Source organism: Lytechinus pictus, chromosome 9 (genome assembly GCF_037042905.1).
Source record: "Lytechinus pictus isolate F3 Inbred chromosome 9, Lp3.0, whole genome shotgun sequence".
Lineage (NCBI taxonomy): Eukaryota > Metazoa > Echinodermata > Echinoidea > Temnopleuroida > Toxopneustidae > Lytechinus > Lytechinus pictus.
Window position 1 is genome coordinate 13,886,207 of NC_087253.1, and position 14,821 is coordinate 13,901,027.

Sequence of the window (14,821 nt, forward strand, 5' to 3'; positions counted from 1 at the left end):
GCTGTTAGGAGACAATATTAAGACACATGAATCACTATGAAATATTGTTTCGATTGGAAAAAAATACATTTATTTACGATGCTACTCAAAGGCAAACAGTTATCCACAAAGATCACATTCTTTAAAACAAGAATAACTGAACATAAGCCAAGGGTGCAAGTGTAAAACATTAATGCAAAAAGACAATTCAATTACCATTATACCATCATTGATTCCTCAACATGTATTTTTCAATTTTCAAAATAAACAATGCAATATATTTTTTCAGGCATTCATAGCCATTCCCAAAGATACATTTTATGGTGATAAATGTATACCAAATAATCTTTATAATTCAACACACTGTGTAGTGAAGTAATACACAAGCTGTTACAATAACTGTGTGGCTTATTTAGCAAGGGTTTTCTATGTTAAGTATTATTCTCCAATTCAACATCAACGACCGCTGTGCCAGTGATGTAAGAAAAGAAATATATATGTATATAAAGAGGGGCTAAACATGCCTATTATGTAATATAAAATATTTCCATACAATACACAACGATACTGGGTATTCCTTGTTTTCTCTCACTATTTCACAGTATTGTGTGCGCCTCAATGAGTGTCTGGAATACTCCCCAGGGAGTACAGAGTGTGTATACGTTGTGTGCGGGGATGACTGATTGAGACCGATTTCAGGGGTAATAATAAATCTGTTTAGCGCTGATAAATGTACAAAGTACATCCCTAAAGTGCCACATAAAAATAACCAGATTATTATTATTATTCCAACGTGATAAGCACTATAAAATAGTTAAACATTATGATCATTTATTAAATTGGCATAATTACTTGAAAGCTTTAAAAGAGAAGTAGAGTCTGTAAATGATTTTCAAGTGTGTCACCATGGAAACTGCATGAAGGCCATCAGAACTTGGATTTTGGACAAAAAAAATGTAGAGTATTAGCATTATGACACTGAAATAATTGCTTGAAACTGAAACATTAAAACTAAATGAAAGTGGTTGCAGTAAAACACTGATTTCGTGAGAAAGTCTGTAAAACCAAGGTTAAGTATTACTATATCATCGTGAATCTAGATCTGGTACAGTTACATAAACTGAACTTTGTGAAATAATAAAATCTAAGCTAAAAACGATCACACTGAAGATTGCCAACACAGATAGGCACATGTGGGACAGTGTATATTATTATTGGTTGAATAAAGACCCGACGGAAGTGCCCGAATCCACGCTTATTTCTCAGCAATTACACAATTTCTTCTAGAATCCTTTGGCACATATTTTTATACATACAAACAGACACTTGGGTGGTCATTATATTGGATTCTGTGAAAAGTCATTTTGAGATCATTACCACAACTGGCATTTATCTTTAAAAGAGAAGTAGCAACTGTTAATCACTTTCAAGCCTTTTCCAAAGTAAACAGTGTGATGACCATCAAACACTTGGAACTTCCACCACAACTTGTCATTTCCATAATGGCTTTTAGACAATTTCATGAAGAACACCCTAAGTCGAACAAACAATTTTTTTAGACCAGATGATTCAAGTCATGTGATTTCTTTGGGTCTCAAAGGATCCACCTGAGGCAGAGTTACCTGTATGTATACCATGCCCACAGTTTGCGGGACTTTCCCTGAAATGGATCGGCCCCTTATTTCATTTTTTTAGCTATAATTACTATTTGTTTGCTTAGCTCATGGAAATTTTAGATGCTCTCAATTACCATGGAATAATCAGTTCATGAAGTGAAGAAAGAATTGAATAAACTGGGGATTGGATGTATAAAGGGATCGATTAATTCATAGAATTGCCCTCTTAGTGGAGAAAACAGAATATTTCCTTAGAAGTCTGAAGAAATGAACAATTACACTTTAGGATGTTGGTTCTCTTCCAAATATAGTCCCAAAACTTTTTTTTTCTTTTTTCAGCTGCAAAGATTACCAATCCAAAGCTTGAGTGTGAAAAAAGTGTAAAATTCACAATAACAAAAATTGCAGAAGCATCTCTAAAGTTTTAGCACATCAAATCAAATACAAATAGTTGGAAACTTGTGAAGCTACGAATTCTCAATAATAAACGCAACTAATACTGAAAGGACCGGAGATCTCCCCTCTAACTCAACTGAACAGAAAAATTGATGAAGGTAACTACAATGAATGTTGATTTGTGTATTAAATCCAGAAGATACCAGATTAATGGGCAACTAATTAACGATTGAAAATATACAATCGTAAATTAGCATGCTTCAAAATATGAAATTGTAGAAATATCACAAATCAAAATTCATGTAAGGCAAAGTGGTCTTGCTTTTATATTTTGTGCATGAAATGTGAAAAAGATAATGATGCAATGGCTTCAGAAAACAAGATCATTTCATGCTGTAAATTCATTGATATAATATACCCTTTCAGAGGATTCCAGCGTTCTCAAACATATATCAAATTTCAATTATGGTTCCTTGATATTGAAATGAGTGAACTCAAAAGAGAAAAGTAAAAATTCTTCTTTTACTAGTGGCCAGGGCCTCTTTACACACAGACTTGCAGTTTATTGCAAATTTCAAACAGAGATTCTAATTTGTCAAGTATAGGCAAGTTGAACAAAATGCAAATGAACCTGCAAATCTGATTGCCCCTTGCAAGGTTATGACTTATCAACCCTTTTGTGTAACCCTGACTTAATTAGCGAATCATGAAGAGCACTTTGAACTTTCAGACTTTAAATTGTGAACACACAAACATACTTAGTAGAATCCTACATTATACAAAAACAGATACGAAATATAATATCTAGTGCCGGACGATCATCAACTATTCAGGAAGTCGTCGAGCTCGTTCAAAAGATCGTCGTCTTCTTCATGGGCTGCTACGGTGACTGCTGGAACGGTATCTAGGTCATCATCGTCGTTCTCCTGGAGGAAACGATGGAGGTCATCATCAGTAACGCTGGAGAGACGTGCAATGGATGGTTTGGCTTCAGTTACCCTGCAATATTTTGAAATAAGTTGAGAAATTTAGTTAAACTGGGTCATATTTGTTAAGTCTGAATATTCCTCACAATATATTCATTAAATATTTTGAGGGGTACAAATGCTGATATATTGCTCATTCATTGAAAATAAAAAAAATCCATGAGGTTAATAACAACTGCCAAAAGTTCTGGTGACCTTGTAGCACAATTTCAACAAAATGCTCGCTCGGTATGGTACATTTTGTACAGTCTTGTTAGGCAAAGTGCCCACATCAACTGCAATGCAAGTATCTGGTTTACAACATTTAATATGTTATTCCGATATCACACGTCACTCTCAAATTTCTAGGTCAACAATGACCTGGCCACTAATAATTGACCAAAATGAAATGATTTTGAATGAGTCATAAGTTTTTTTAATAGATCTTAAAATCTGAATCTCAAGAAGCCAACATATCATATTTGTTGTATATCCCCAGTCTGCTGGATCTATATTCCACTCTAGTATCTTGTCCAGTTCAAAAGTTTTTAAACTCTGTTATATCTGCATTCAATGCAACATTTGTCCCATCTCGCATCAGATTGAAAACTTACACTGCTTCTGTTTGCACTATAGCTGGCGATATTGTAGACGTGGTATCAGGCTCTACCTCTGCCGTAACCTCTGGAATGTAGACTTCTTCTCGGCTGCTAACTTCAGGCACTACTTGGCTCACCCTGCTCTCTTCGGGAATCGGTCGGCTAACTTCAGGCTCTTTGAAGGTAGCAGCAGGTCTGCTGGCCTCTATTGTTGTGGTCGTGACGGCCGATGAGGCTTGTGGTGGCGATGAAGGTTCAGGCTGGGTTTCAAATTGGACGGACTAGAACAAAAAGGAAAGAGATTCAACACATAATATTCAACGAAATAAATCAGTCGTCATCCTCACCAGTAAGAAAGTCATCAGTGAGAGACTGGGTAAAATTTGCATGCAAATGAAGTAACCTCAATGAGCTTATGCTCTGTAGTGCAATATGCCTCTATCATGTGTATTGAATAATTCACTATTTAGCTTCACTTATCTCATTCTGAATTAATGATTACTTTGTAACCTTTGTTTGTATCAGTCTCAGGACTGTTTAAAGAGCCGAAATGAATGAATGAAAAAGTTTGATTTATTCTATAATTGCTAACGTGTCGTTCTATTCATGCCATGCTCCAAAATGGCACGTAATAAAATGCAGACTACAGATGCAGATAAAGAAGAAAAAAGAAGTCCTGGCAAAAGATGAAGCACCATCTATTACATCACTCAATAGTATTGATGTGAACTTGTACAGTACATAGTATCATGGCAACTTAAATTTTTAATTAGGTATAAATTACATTTCCACACATATACTCTATTTTTTTTTCTCCTTCAATCAAATACAAAGAATCAAAATTCCATTATATTCACCAACGATGTACTGGATCACCCCAGCCCCCATACTTTCCTGGCTTATATTGGTTTAGAGATGTTTAACCAGTCTGATCCCTTCTTACCTGTACATAAGGTGTTGAACTGCTTGGGGTAGACTGGGCATTTCCATGAGATGTGATAGACACCGGTCTACCTCTTTTTCTCTGAACTGGCTTTCGTGTTAGTTTAGTACCTATAACAAATTTAAAAAAAAACAGAACTGTTAATGAGATGTATAACTAGAAACCGAATAAAACGAAACAATGATTTTTAAAAGTGCGATAGGCATTCATGTATGGCAGTTTGCTTTGACAGCTATTTAGATATGAAAATATAAAATGAAAATGGACAAAGCAACTTTGAGTCAGTGCAATTAATTTCAACTGCAATGAAACAGAACTACCAGTATTGAGAAAAGTGGACAAGATTTGCAAGAGGGTTATGAAATCTACAGACTGAACAAGTTAAATTCACAGAAAAATCAAACCTTTGGTCAATCACATTGATTTAGTGAAATGCTTCAGATTCTGTTTATTTTAAAATTCAAAGTTACCTGGATTATTCACTGATGTGCCTCCAGCCAGGCTGACTGGTGCTGACTCCCTTCTTGAGTCAGCATCCCCATCCACTCCTGTAGTACTTGTAGCTGCAGAAATGTCATCAGTCTCTGGCTCCCTGACTGGTGAACTATCAGTTCTCAGGCTATCCTGTGTGGTAACCTGTGAGATCTGGCTACCAGTCTGCTGCTGCAGCTGCTGTTCCCTGAGTTGTTGTTTCTCTCTCCTGATCTCGGCCAGGGTCTTGATTTTGATCTCAGGGGCGGAGCCTGAGAGCACCTGACCACCAGGCTTCCTGATGATTGGGTTGGAGGGGGCATCGTCCGACGAGGTCGCCGTGTTCCATAACCGTGCTCGCCGTTCTCTTCGGATTTCGTCGAGGCTCTTCTCTTCTCCAGTTTCTGTAGTGATAACAATTGTCACAGACTTTACAGGATCAAAATCAAATCACATTTGGGGTATTTCAAAAAACTTACCTTCAATTAAAAAATCAAGGACATGAGTCCCAAAATTAAGCTTTAGTCCCTTGATTAAATGCAAAATTGCAGTTGATTTGCAATCTACTTAAATTTCTTTAAATGCCCCATTAGATTAGCTTATAGGACTTATGCTTGATTTGCAACTGAACATAAGTTTCTTGCAATGCCTCAAATCTTCACCTAAAATAATACTACTAATACCTAGTTACTTTTAGGGCTAAGTTTATGTGGGTGGTCCACTGGTGACTGACGGACACTGAAGGTCATCGGTGCAATTTCTTCCAGACCAGTGGACCACTAAAATAAAGAAATACATAATAAATAAAGTGTCACCAAAGGCTGAAAAACTTTCATATGATACTATTGTGTTTCAAACCATTAATGAACCAAGCAGAGCTATTAAAATAAGACCAATGAGCAGGATTCCCCAATTTTCTTTCATTAATTTTTAAGCCTGTGACAGTGGGAACCCAAAGTTCCCATTTTGTCCTGTTTGCGACTTTTAGTTACTCCACTGTCGTAAGCAGACGAAGCAACATGGCCAGTGCGCTTCAAACCCCCAATCCATATGCCAGTGACTTCTTGTAAGTTACCTCTTGTTGATGTCTTTCCTTTCATTGGCTCCTCCTCTGTTTTGGCTTTCACAGGGGAGCGGCTCCAGATCTTTGACCTCTTCTCCCATCGTTTCTCCTCCTCTTTCTTCGTCTCCTCCCCCTCCTCCTGGGCATCCTCTTCGCCTCCTGAACCCTCGCTCTCTCCACTCGACGCTGCTTCCACCTTTTGACTGAGACGTTGCTTCTCAGCTCTGATCTCGGCTAGACTCTTAATCTGAAAATCAAATATTTTTATATTTGGTACTACTTTAACAAATTTTTGTTGCAAAATTAAAATTTGGATGTTGATATAACCATAGTGTATAAAAAAAGATGGCAAGAGTGATGATGAAGAGGAAGTGATCGTGGGATAATGATGATGTTGATGACCATGGTGCAGACTTTGATGCCTGACAGTTAAATCAGAAACATAATGTTGCATAACTTTGCCCTCAATCTACAAATATCTTTATTCTGATTGACAATTGCAAATAATGACAAAGATACAATTAATTATTAAGTTTTATACAACAGAAGACTGATTAATCATGAACTTACTTTTATCACCGGAGCATCACCTTTGATGATATCTTTCTTCTGTTTGATGACAGTAAGGATAGAGTCTGTTCCTTTGTTGGCGTTCTCTACAGACTTGGTAAGATTCAAACGACGTACCTTGATCGCTGGCTTCTCACTCACCTAAAAATGATGATGATATAGAAGTGTGAAATTTGGCACACCTCAGGGTACAATATTGGAACCACTTTTGCATTTGCTAATACAAATGATTTCATAAATGTTCTAAGAAAAAGTGAGAGTGAAATGTGACACACCACCGTGTTCAATACTGGAACCACTGTTGTTTCTGTTTATAGAATTAATTTGATAATTGCTTTGATAATTCAATATGAGAGCAAAATGTGAGACACCACAGGGTTCCATTCTGGGACCACTGTTGTTTACACAAATATGATTTGATGATAGATATCAGATACACAACAATTCATTTGTTTTGATGATAGTCTCTTTCCTTGTTGCAGTTCTTCACAGACTTCAAACGATCTAGGTTATGTACCTTGATTGCTTGCTTCTCTTTAGCCTTAACATAACAGGAAAATCAGTGTAAAGCATGATCATTCAACAAACTTACAACTGAAGTGTTCTAAAGGGATAAACCATTTGAATGAAATCAACTACTGTCCCAAGCTTAGATATCTAGTTGATCTCCTTGGCATGATATATGCTATAAAGTACTCAAACACAATAATATAAAACAGAAAATTATAGAGTCGAACTATTCCAAAGGTGTATTTTAAAGTTTCTTACCTTCTCAGTATCATCACTGATGTCTACAGTTGCAGCTCTCCGCTGACCGATGAGAGACCCCTTGTTCTCTTTCAAACCTGCAAAATGATAAAAAGAATTATTTACAAATCTTATTTAAACATTTTCTTACAACAAAAATTGGCTCAAAAAGTATAAGGTTCTTCCAATACACATGGTATGAGCTTGAATTTTTGCATAGCTGACAATTTAGTCAGTGCAGAGAACATTTAAACAAGTGGAATGCCTCTGGCCGTCTCACCTGCATCACGCGATTCAATATAGCAGCAGTGCTGATTTTGAAAACCATATAACTCGCACAAGATGTTCAGTGATACTTGGTTACTCTTATTTCCACGTTTTATGAACTAGACCAATACACTTATAGAGATATGATGGCAATTCAACAAATACCCCCAACGTGGCCAAAGTTCTTTGACCTTACATGACCTTTGACCTTGATCATGTGACCTGAAACTCGCACAGGATGTTCAGTGATACTTGATTACTATTATGTCCAAGTTTTATGAACTAGACCAACACACTTTCAAATTTATGGCTGTAATTCAACAAATACCCCAATTTGGCCAAAGTTCATTGACCCTAAATGACCTTTGACCTTGATCATGTGACCTGAAACTTGCACAGGATGTTCAGTAATACTTGATTACTATTATGTCCAAGTTTCATGAATCAGATCCATAAACTTTCAAAGTTATGATGGTAATTCAACAGATACCCCCAATTCGGCCAAAGTTCATTGACCCTAAATGACCTTTGACCTTGGTCATGTGACGTGAAACTCATGCAGGATGTTCAGTGATACTTGATTAACCTTATGTATAAGTTTCATGAACTAGGTCCATATATTTTCTAAGTTATGATGACATTTCAAAAACTTAACCTTAGGTTAAGATTTTGATGTTGATTCCCCCAACATGGTCTAAGTTCATTGACCCTAAATGACCTTTGACCTTGGTCATGTGACATGAAACTCAGGCAGGATGTTCAGTAATACTTGATTAACCTTATGGCCAAGTTTCATGAACTAGGTCCATATACTTTCTAAGTTATGGTGTCATTTCAAAAACTTAACCTCAGGTTAAGATTTGGTGTTGACGCCGCCGCCGCCGCCGTCGGAAAAGCGGCGCCTATAGTCTCACTCTGCTATGCAGGTGAGACAAAAACACCCCCTGATAAGAACTACTTTTCATGGGTTGCAATATTTAACCTAATGCAACATCTTGTGGCAGAATACAATCAAATACTTGGACAGAATTCTATTCATGTTACCTCGAGCAGCACCTGGTGGCTTATACAAGGCAATCTCTCCCCGCCTCTTATTCCTCCTCTCAATAGCAGACTGGGCTCCTTTCTTCTGAGTCTCTCGTACAGGATCTTTGTCTGGAGCCTCACTAGACTTGGACGAGAGTGGTAGGCGACTTTGTTTTTCCTGACGTATCTCAGCCAGAGTCTTGATCCTGAAATGTGACATTTGTAATGACTGTTGCTGAGAATAGGACAAAGATAGCAGGGGAAGCAGCAGCAGCATCATCATGAACTACACTAACACTACCACCATCACCATCATCACCTTCACATTACCATCAATATCATCAGCATAACCATCATCACCACCACAACCATATCATTAACACCACCCCCAACACAACTACCATTGTCGTCGTCATCATCATCATTATCACCATCACCATATTCTTCATCATCACCATCATTGTTTTCTTCATTAAATGGCCAGATAAAATTCCATTCTTACCGGATCTCCCCTGGTGATTTCTCTTCATCACTCTCCTCCTTTTCATCCTCCTCCTCTCCCTCATCATCTTCTTCTTCAGAGTACTCTTCTTGCTCTTGTGATGATTCTTTTTCCTTGTCCGACATCCCACCTTCACCATCAGAGTCAGGGAGAGGCTTCCCAAGCCTCCTCAAGAGTTTGTCCCTCTTGATCTCAGCTAAGCTCTTAACTTTAATCCCAATGCTGGGATTATCCCCTTTACCCACTTCAGAGGATGGTTTTCCTAACCGTGCAGCCAGGTTTCCTCTCCTCACAGAAGGTTTATCAGGTCTGTCCCCCGCAGCATCGGCTTCGACAGCATCAATGACCTTACCAAGACGCATTGCTAGAGATGTCCTCTGTACAGCTGAGGATTCTTGGATGGCAGTCTTGGAGTCTTTGTCCTTACCAAGACGCATTGCTAGAGATGTCCTCTGTACAGCTGAGGATCCCTGGATGGCAGTCTTGGAGTCTTTGTCCTTACCAAGACGCATTGCTAGAGATGTCCTCTGTACAGCTGAGGATCCCTGGATGGCAGTCTTGGAGTCTTTGTCCTTACCAAGACGCATTGCTACAGAAGTTCTCTTTACAACTGAAGGTTCCTGAATGACAGAATTGGAGTCTTTGTCCTTACCTAGACGTGATGCTAAAGATGACTTCTTTAAAGCTAAAGATTCCTGGACAACAGACTTAGAGTCATTGTCTTCTGGAACAGTCCTGACGATCTGTCCCAATCTGGCTGAAAGACGCCCTCTAGGGCCAACAGACAAGGACACCTTATCCTCAGACGGGTCGTTGCTTTCAACTCGCTTTCCCAGCCGATCTTTTAATCGTTCTGCTTTGATCTCTGCGACAGTCTTTATCTTGATAGAGTCCAGCCCCGAACTCTCTGAATCTTTAGCTGGTTTTCTCTCTCCTATACCACCACCACCACCACCAACCATTACTCTCCGTACAAGGGCTTTCTTCGAGACATCCTCAAGCGGTTCCTTCTCTGCATCAGGAACATTTTGCACAACCTGCACAAATAGTATGAGATGGACCCAAATACATTTTCATAAAGCACTTTAGCAAGTCAGACTCGCCTTGTATTTAATTTTTAATAGTTTCAAAATAAGAAAACCTAAAACTAGGTCAGATATGCTATCAGACAAGTTTTAAAATGTGGCCAAATAAGTAGAACATATGAAACAGAGGTAATAGTGAATATTGCTATAAAGGTATCAGTTTCTAGTACAGAAATAATCAGGGGCCCAAGCTACAAAGACTTACAATTATGGTAACTTTGCCATTAACTACCCTGAAAACCTTACTTTTAATTGGTTATTGAGCGTTGTTACCATGGTAGTTGACACAATGACAGTTGCCATGATTGTAACTCTTTATGAAACAAGCCCCAGATCTTCATCGAGGACACTAAGATGCATAAGACATGAAACTGTACCAGAAAAAGGATAAAGGCACACTCACTGGGCAGTATTCTCAAAAGAGGTTTCAATTGTACCATGGTACATAACCATTATGGACTATGCAGATTCCTTAATTTTCTTAATGCGCATTAATCTAGTGCCCTCTGCCGAAAGCTGCAATTATAATTGGATTTTTCTTATTGTACGCAATAAAATAAGCAGAATTATGACCACAAAACCTCTTTAGAGATTACAGGCCACTAAAACAACATGCCTACCTTGAGTCGTTTAGCGAGGTTCTTTGGTACTCCTTCCTCTTATAGAGGCAGACCCACTGGCCAGTGTTCTCAAAAGAGGTTTCAATTATACCATGGTCACAACCATGGACTATCAAGATTTCTTGTATTATAAAACATGTATTTAGAGCCCTTTGCAAAAAAAGCAAGCATTAATACTTTGACTTTTCTTAGTGTATGTGATGAAGTAAGCGTGATTATGTACACAAAATTTGCATAGTGCATGGTTTTGTACCATGGTAAATATGAAACCTATTTTGAGATTACGGGCTACTGAGTACATGAACACAGTCTTACCTTGAGACGTTTAGCGAGGTTCTTTGCTCCTCCTTCCTCTTGCTCTGGACTGCTTCCCAGCCTCTTAAAACGTTCTTCACGTAATTGGGCTCGACTCTTCACTCCAAGCTTTCCCGCATGCTGAGACACAGTTGTAACTTTTGGTTTGACCGCATCCTCCTCTACCTTGAATTTACGAGAACCTGTACCAAGGAAATAAGATATTCTAATGTACATAAAGACTCCTGTGACCTTTGACCTTGATACTCAAATAATCATGGTCACTCCTGTAAGAATACTTGAATTTTGAATTTATTTCTAGAGAAATCACAACATTAATATTTAGGTGGAACTCACTTTCCAGTGTTCTGTTTATTTCACATACAGAATTTTTAACACAACAGACCGCATATGTGATCATAAAATATCCCCTTTTAGGAATGTGAAAAACTTCAAAAAAATATATCACAGTGTATACAAAAACTTACAATTTTTAAGAGTGACATAAAACACATAATACTAAAACTAAAGAATTTCTTGAACATATGTATGTATTTAGTTTATTTAACCCATAAGGAAAAATTAATCTGCTTTTGTTCCTTAAGCTGGCAATGATTGTTAATTTATAGTGTTTAATGATTAGCTTAACTTACTGCTTTTACTGACTGCAATGATTCTCCTTGACAAAGGTGGAAACATTTCTTCTTCTATATCTTCCTCCTCTTCCATCTCTTGATCTCCCTCCTCTTCTTTTTCTTCTTCTCCCACATGACCTCTCTCGATGTTCTTCTCTCGGCGGATCTCAGCCAACGTCTTGATACCGAAAGACTGAGGCTTCTCTGCTTAGGAAATTAAATCCAGCATTAGACACAGAACAACAGAAAGTTACATGCAGGAACATGAATTTCACTCTCTGTGGATATTGCAAGAAGTACATTGTAATTTGCAATCAACTGTAGGAATGTACACAGTAGCCCATGCCCAGTCAGAATAATACTGCATGCAATGTGGAATTCAACGACTCAATTAAAAAATATTGATAAAACATGATAAAAGATAACCCAAGTAGCATGTTTTATTGGTCAAGAAAACTTAACAGGTTTTAACAGTCTGATTTAAAAAGTTTTGATAAATATCCCATACAAACCTAAAAGATTTGTGTAACATTTGGCTTATAACTTTAATTAAATTGCTCATGACAAATGAATCTGGCTTGAGCAATCGATGTATTTTGCCCCCAAAAGAACAAATTATTAAATTCCACAGGTTAATGTTTATAGCTTGTATAGATACTGGTTCATCTTGAAACAAACTTGGGGGTGTTTCACATCGAGTTGTAAGTGTGCGATGATTTTATTTTTTTTGCTGTATATCATCGCAATCATAGGTCTGGGGGCTGTTACAGAAATAGTAACTGTTGTAATCAAACGCAAGAAAAAAAAATTGAGCAAAACCAGGGGCCTGTCTTATAAAGAGTTGCGATTGATCCGACCATCAATCGCAAGTATGGAAAGCCAGCAAAGTCAACATATACCATGCGTGTTTGTTTAAAAAAAATTCCAGATATGAATGTATATCCATAAATTCATTGATTTCTTGACAATTTGGTGTGTTCTCCTTTGTTTACAAAGGACATTTTGCAAATTTCCTGTAGAAAAAATTATGACACTGATGGATTTTCCATAGAGTTACAATTGATTGGACCAATCATAACTCTTTGTAAGACAGGGCCCTGATTTTCAACCTGTTAGAAGAATTGGTTTGGCCATGTGTGATTTATATCCAATGGTGCCAAATTCATTGTGAAAATAGACAACAACCCCTGTTTAAGTCAGCTACTTTCTTAAATGACTCCCCGATCACTCTGGAGATTAACTATAATTTCCAGGTAAAAGAAAGGAAACAGACAAAAATAGAAAGATGATAATTTCAAACCTTGACTGATAACTGGTCTTGCATTGATGGTGGGTCTGATGGTAGTCTGACGATGTTGCGAGAGCTTCGCCTGACCTAACGACAGCCTGATCGGGGAGAGGATGACCTTCTTACCAGGACTCCCATCTGTGCTCATCGTACCAAGGCTTTCATCATCTACCCAAAAAAAAGGCATAAATCTTCAAACACAGCCCCTTCAGATTATTCTGCCCAAGTCAAATCTCTTGCCAGGGATTAAATTTATCTAAGGCCACCAATGCCATGGCATGTCTGAATGCCCCCTTTTACTGACATATGATATTTTGTATGCACTTTTTTTTTCCAATATGCCCTGTAATAAAAAAAATGGGCCCTTAACCCTAATTCTCCCGGGGGGGGGGGCCATAATGGCCCCCCCCTCGACAATTTTTGCGATATATCCGCTGCGCAAATTTTTTTGACCTCGCCGCTCACTGACTTTTTACTTTCAAGTCTCGCGCAAATTTTGAGACCAAATTTGTGACGACCGGATACGCGGTTACGACATTACGCAACATTATGTAAGTGCATGTCAGACCCAAAATTGCTCACAAACGTGATTTCATGTACAAATCCAATGCAAATTGTGTATTTAGCCAAAATTCATAAATGTATCATTATTTCTACTTTTACTGATTGAATTTAATTAATTTTGCCTTGCTTATGATCAGAATTAAGTCTGGAACGATTTCCATTGAAAAAACAATAAAAAAACAAAAAGTAAAAAAAACAAGGAAATACATAAGAAATTCATAAAACAATAAAATACATAAGAAATTGATTTCCAAACTGAAGTTTTTTTTAATTGCGATTGTTAAGAATGCTACAAAGAATATTTTAACCAAAAATTAGCATTCTAGGAGCTTTATTTAGTGAATTAGAGCAAAAAGTATGATTTATGCATAAATTAGCATAATTAATTCATATAAAATAAAATCTCATTATTTTGGAAAATTTTACCATACAGCCTTGTAGATTACATCGCACACAACCAGCGTGCAAATTTTTGCGTCGCTCGAGCGATCAGCGGCGGAGATCTTAAGGGGGGGCCATAATGCCCCCCCCCCCCCCCCCCCCGAATGACAAGAATCAAAATACCCCGGGAGATTGAGGGTTAAATGAGTGGCTTTGCCCAAAAAAATATCAAAATTTAAGGCCTATCTGGTGACCAAAGAAATGTCTGTGACTTGGGCAAAATGAGACATGGAGGATGCTTATGACACATGCTTTACAAGATCTTTTCAAATGAATTGCTTTGATTTTGGCAATTATTTAACATATGGACGGTTCATTTGAACAGATAAATGTAATGTTATTGCACTAAAGCAAAAATTTTGTATTTATATTACTTTTGATAACAAATGTCAATGTGCAACAGAAGCAAGACAACATATTCCCAAACACTTAATATGATATAAATAATATAATAACTTATTACTGGTGAATTTAAGAGTAAAAAAGAAGTAGTGCACAGAGTACAGGATTATTTTTTTTAAAAGTCAGAACAGCCAGTCAAAAGTCAGATAGTTTTTCTTTTTTGGGTGCAAAAATTTGGAATAAATTATCACATTTTTTTAAAGAAATGCAGTCAGAATCCTCACAATCTTTAGCATTAATCAATGAGCTGGCCCTTAGTGATGTTTTGTTTTCTTCTTGTGATCTGTTTGAAAGTATTTGTCTTAACTTCGTATTGTTTATTTTTCATGTTTATAATATTTGTAGATA

The 14,821-nt window shown here is 37.4% G+C and overlaps 1 protein-coding gene across 5 annotated transcripts in view; it reads right to left on the reverse strand.

Annotated features, from left to right (window-relative positions):
* Positions 1 to 41: 41 nt before the first annotated feature.
* LOC129267701 (apoptotic chromatin condensation inducer in the nucleus-like) overlaps positions 42 to 14,821 on the reverse strand; it is a 29,381-nt gene continuing 14,601 nt past the window's right edge. For all 5 annotated transcript variants that reach the window (XM_064104745.1, XM_064104743.1, XM_064104742.1 and 2 more), the window contains 12 exons: positions 13,079 to 13,234; positions 11,797 to 11,982; positions 11,165 to 11,346; positions 9,145 to 10,181; positions 8,661 to 8,848; positions 7,371 to 7,447; positions 6,603 to 6,743; positions 6,045 to 6,279; positions 4,969 to 5,373; positions 4,499 to 4,608; positions 3,571 to 3,836; positions 42 to 2,990 (listed from right to left, as the gene is read on the reverse strand). In XM_064104745.1, the coding sequence (XP_063960815.1) occupies positions 2,813 to 2,990; positions 3,571 to 3,836; positions 4,499 to 4,608; positions 4,969 to 5,373; positions 6,045 to 6,279; positions 6,603 to 6,743; positions 7,371 to 7,447; positions 8,661 to 8,848; positions 9,145 to 10,181; positions 11,165 to 11,346; positions 11,797 to 11,982; positions 13,079 to 13,234 (3,161 nt within the window). In that variant the 3' untranslated portion in view covers positions 42 to 2,812. The remainder of the gene's footprint in view (positions 2,991 to 3,570; positions 3,837 to 4,498; positions 4,609 to 4,968; positions 5,374 to 6,044; positions 6,280 to 6,602; positions 6,744 to 7,370; positions 7,448 to 8,660; positions 8,849 to 9,144; positions 10,182 to 11,164; positions 11,347 to 11,796; positions 11,983 to 13,078; positions 13,235 to 14,821) is intronic.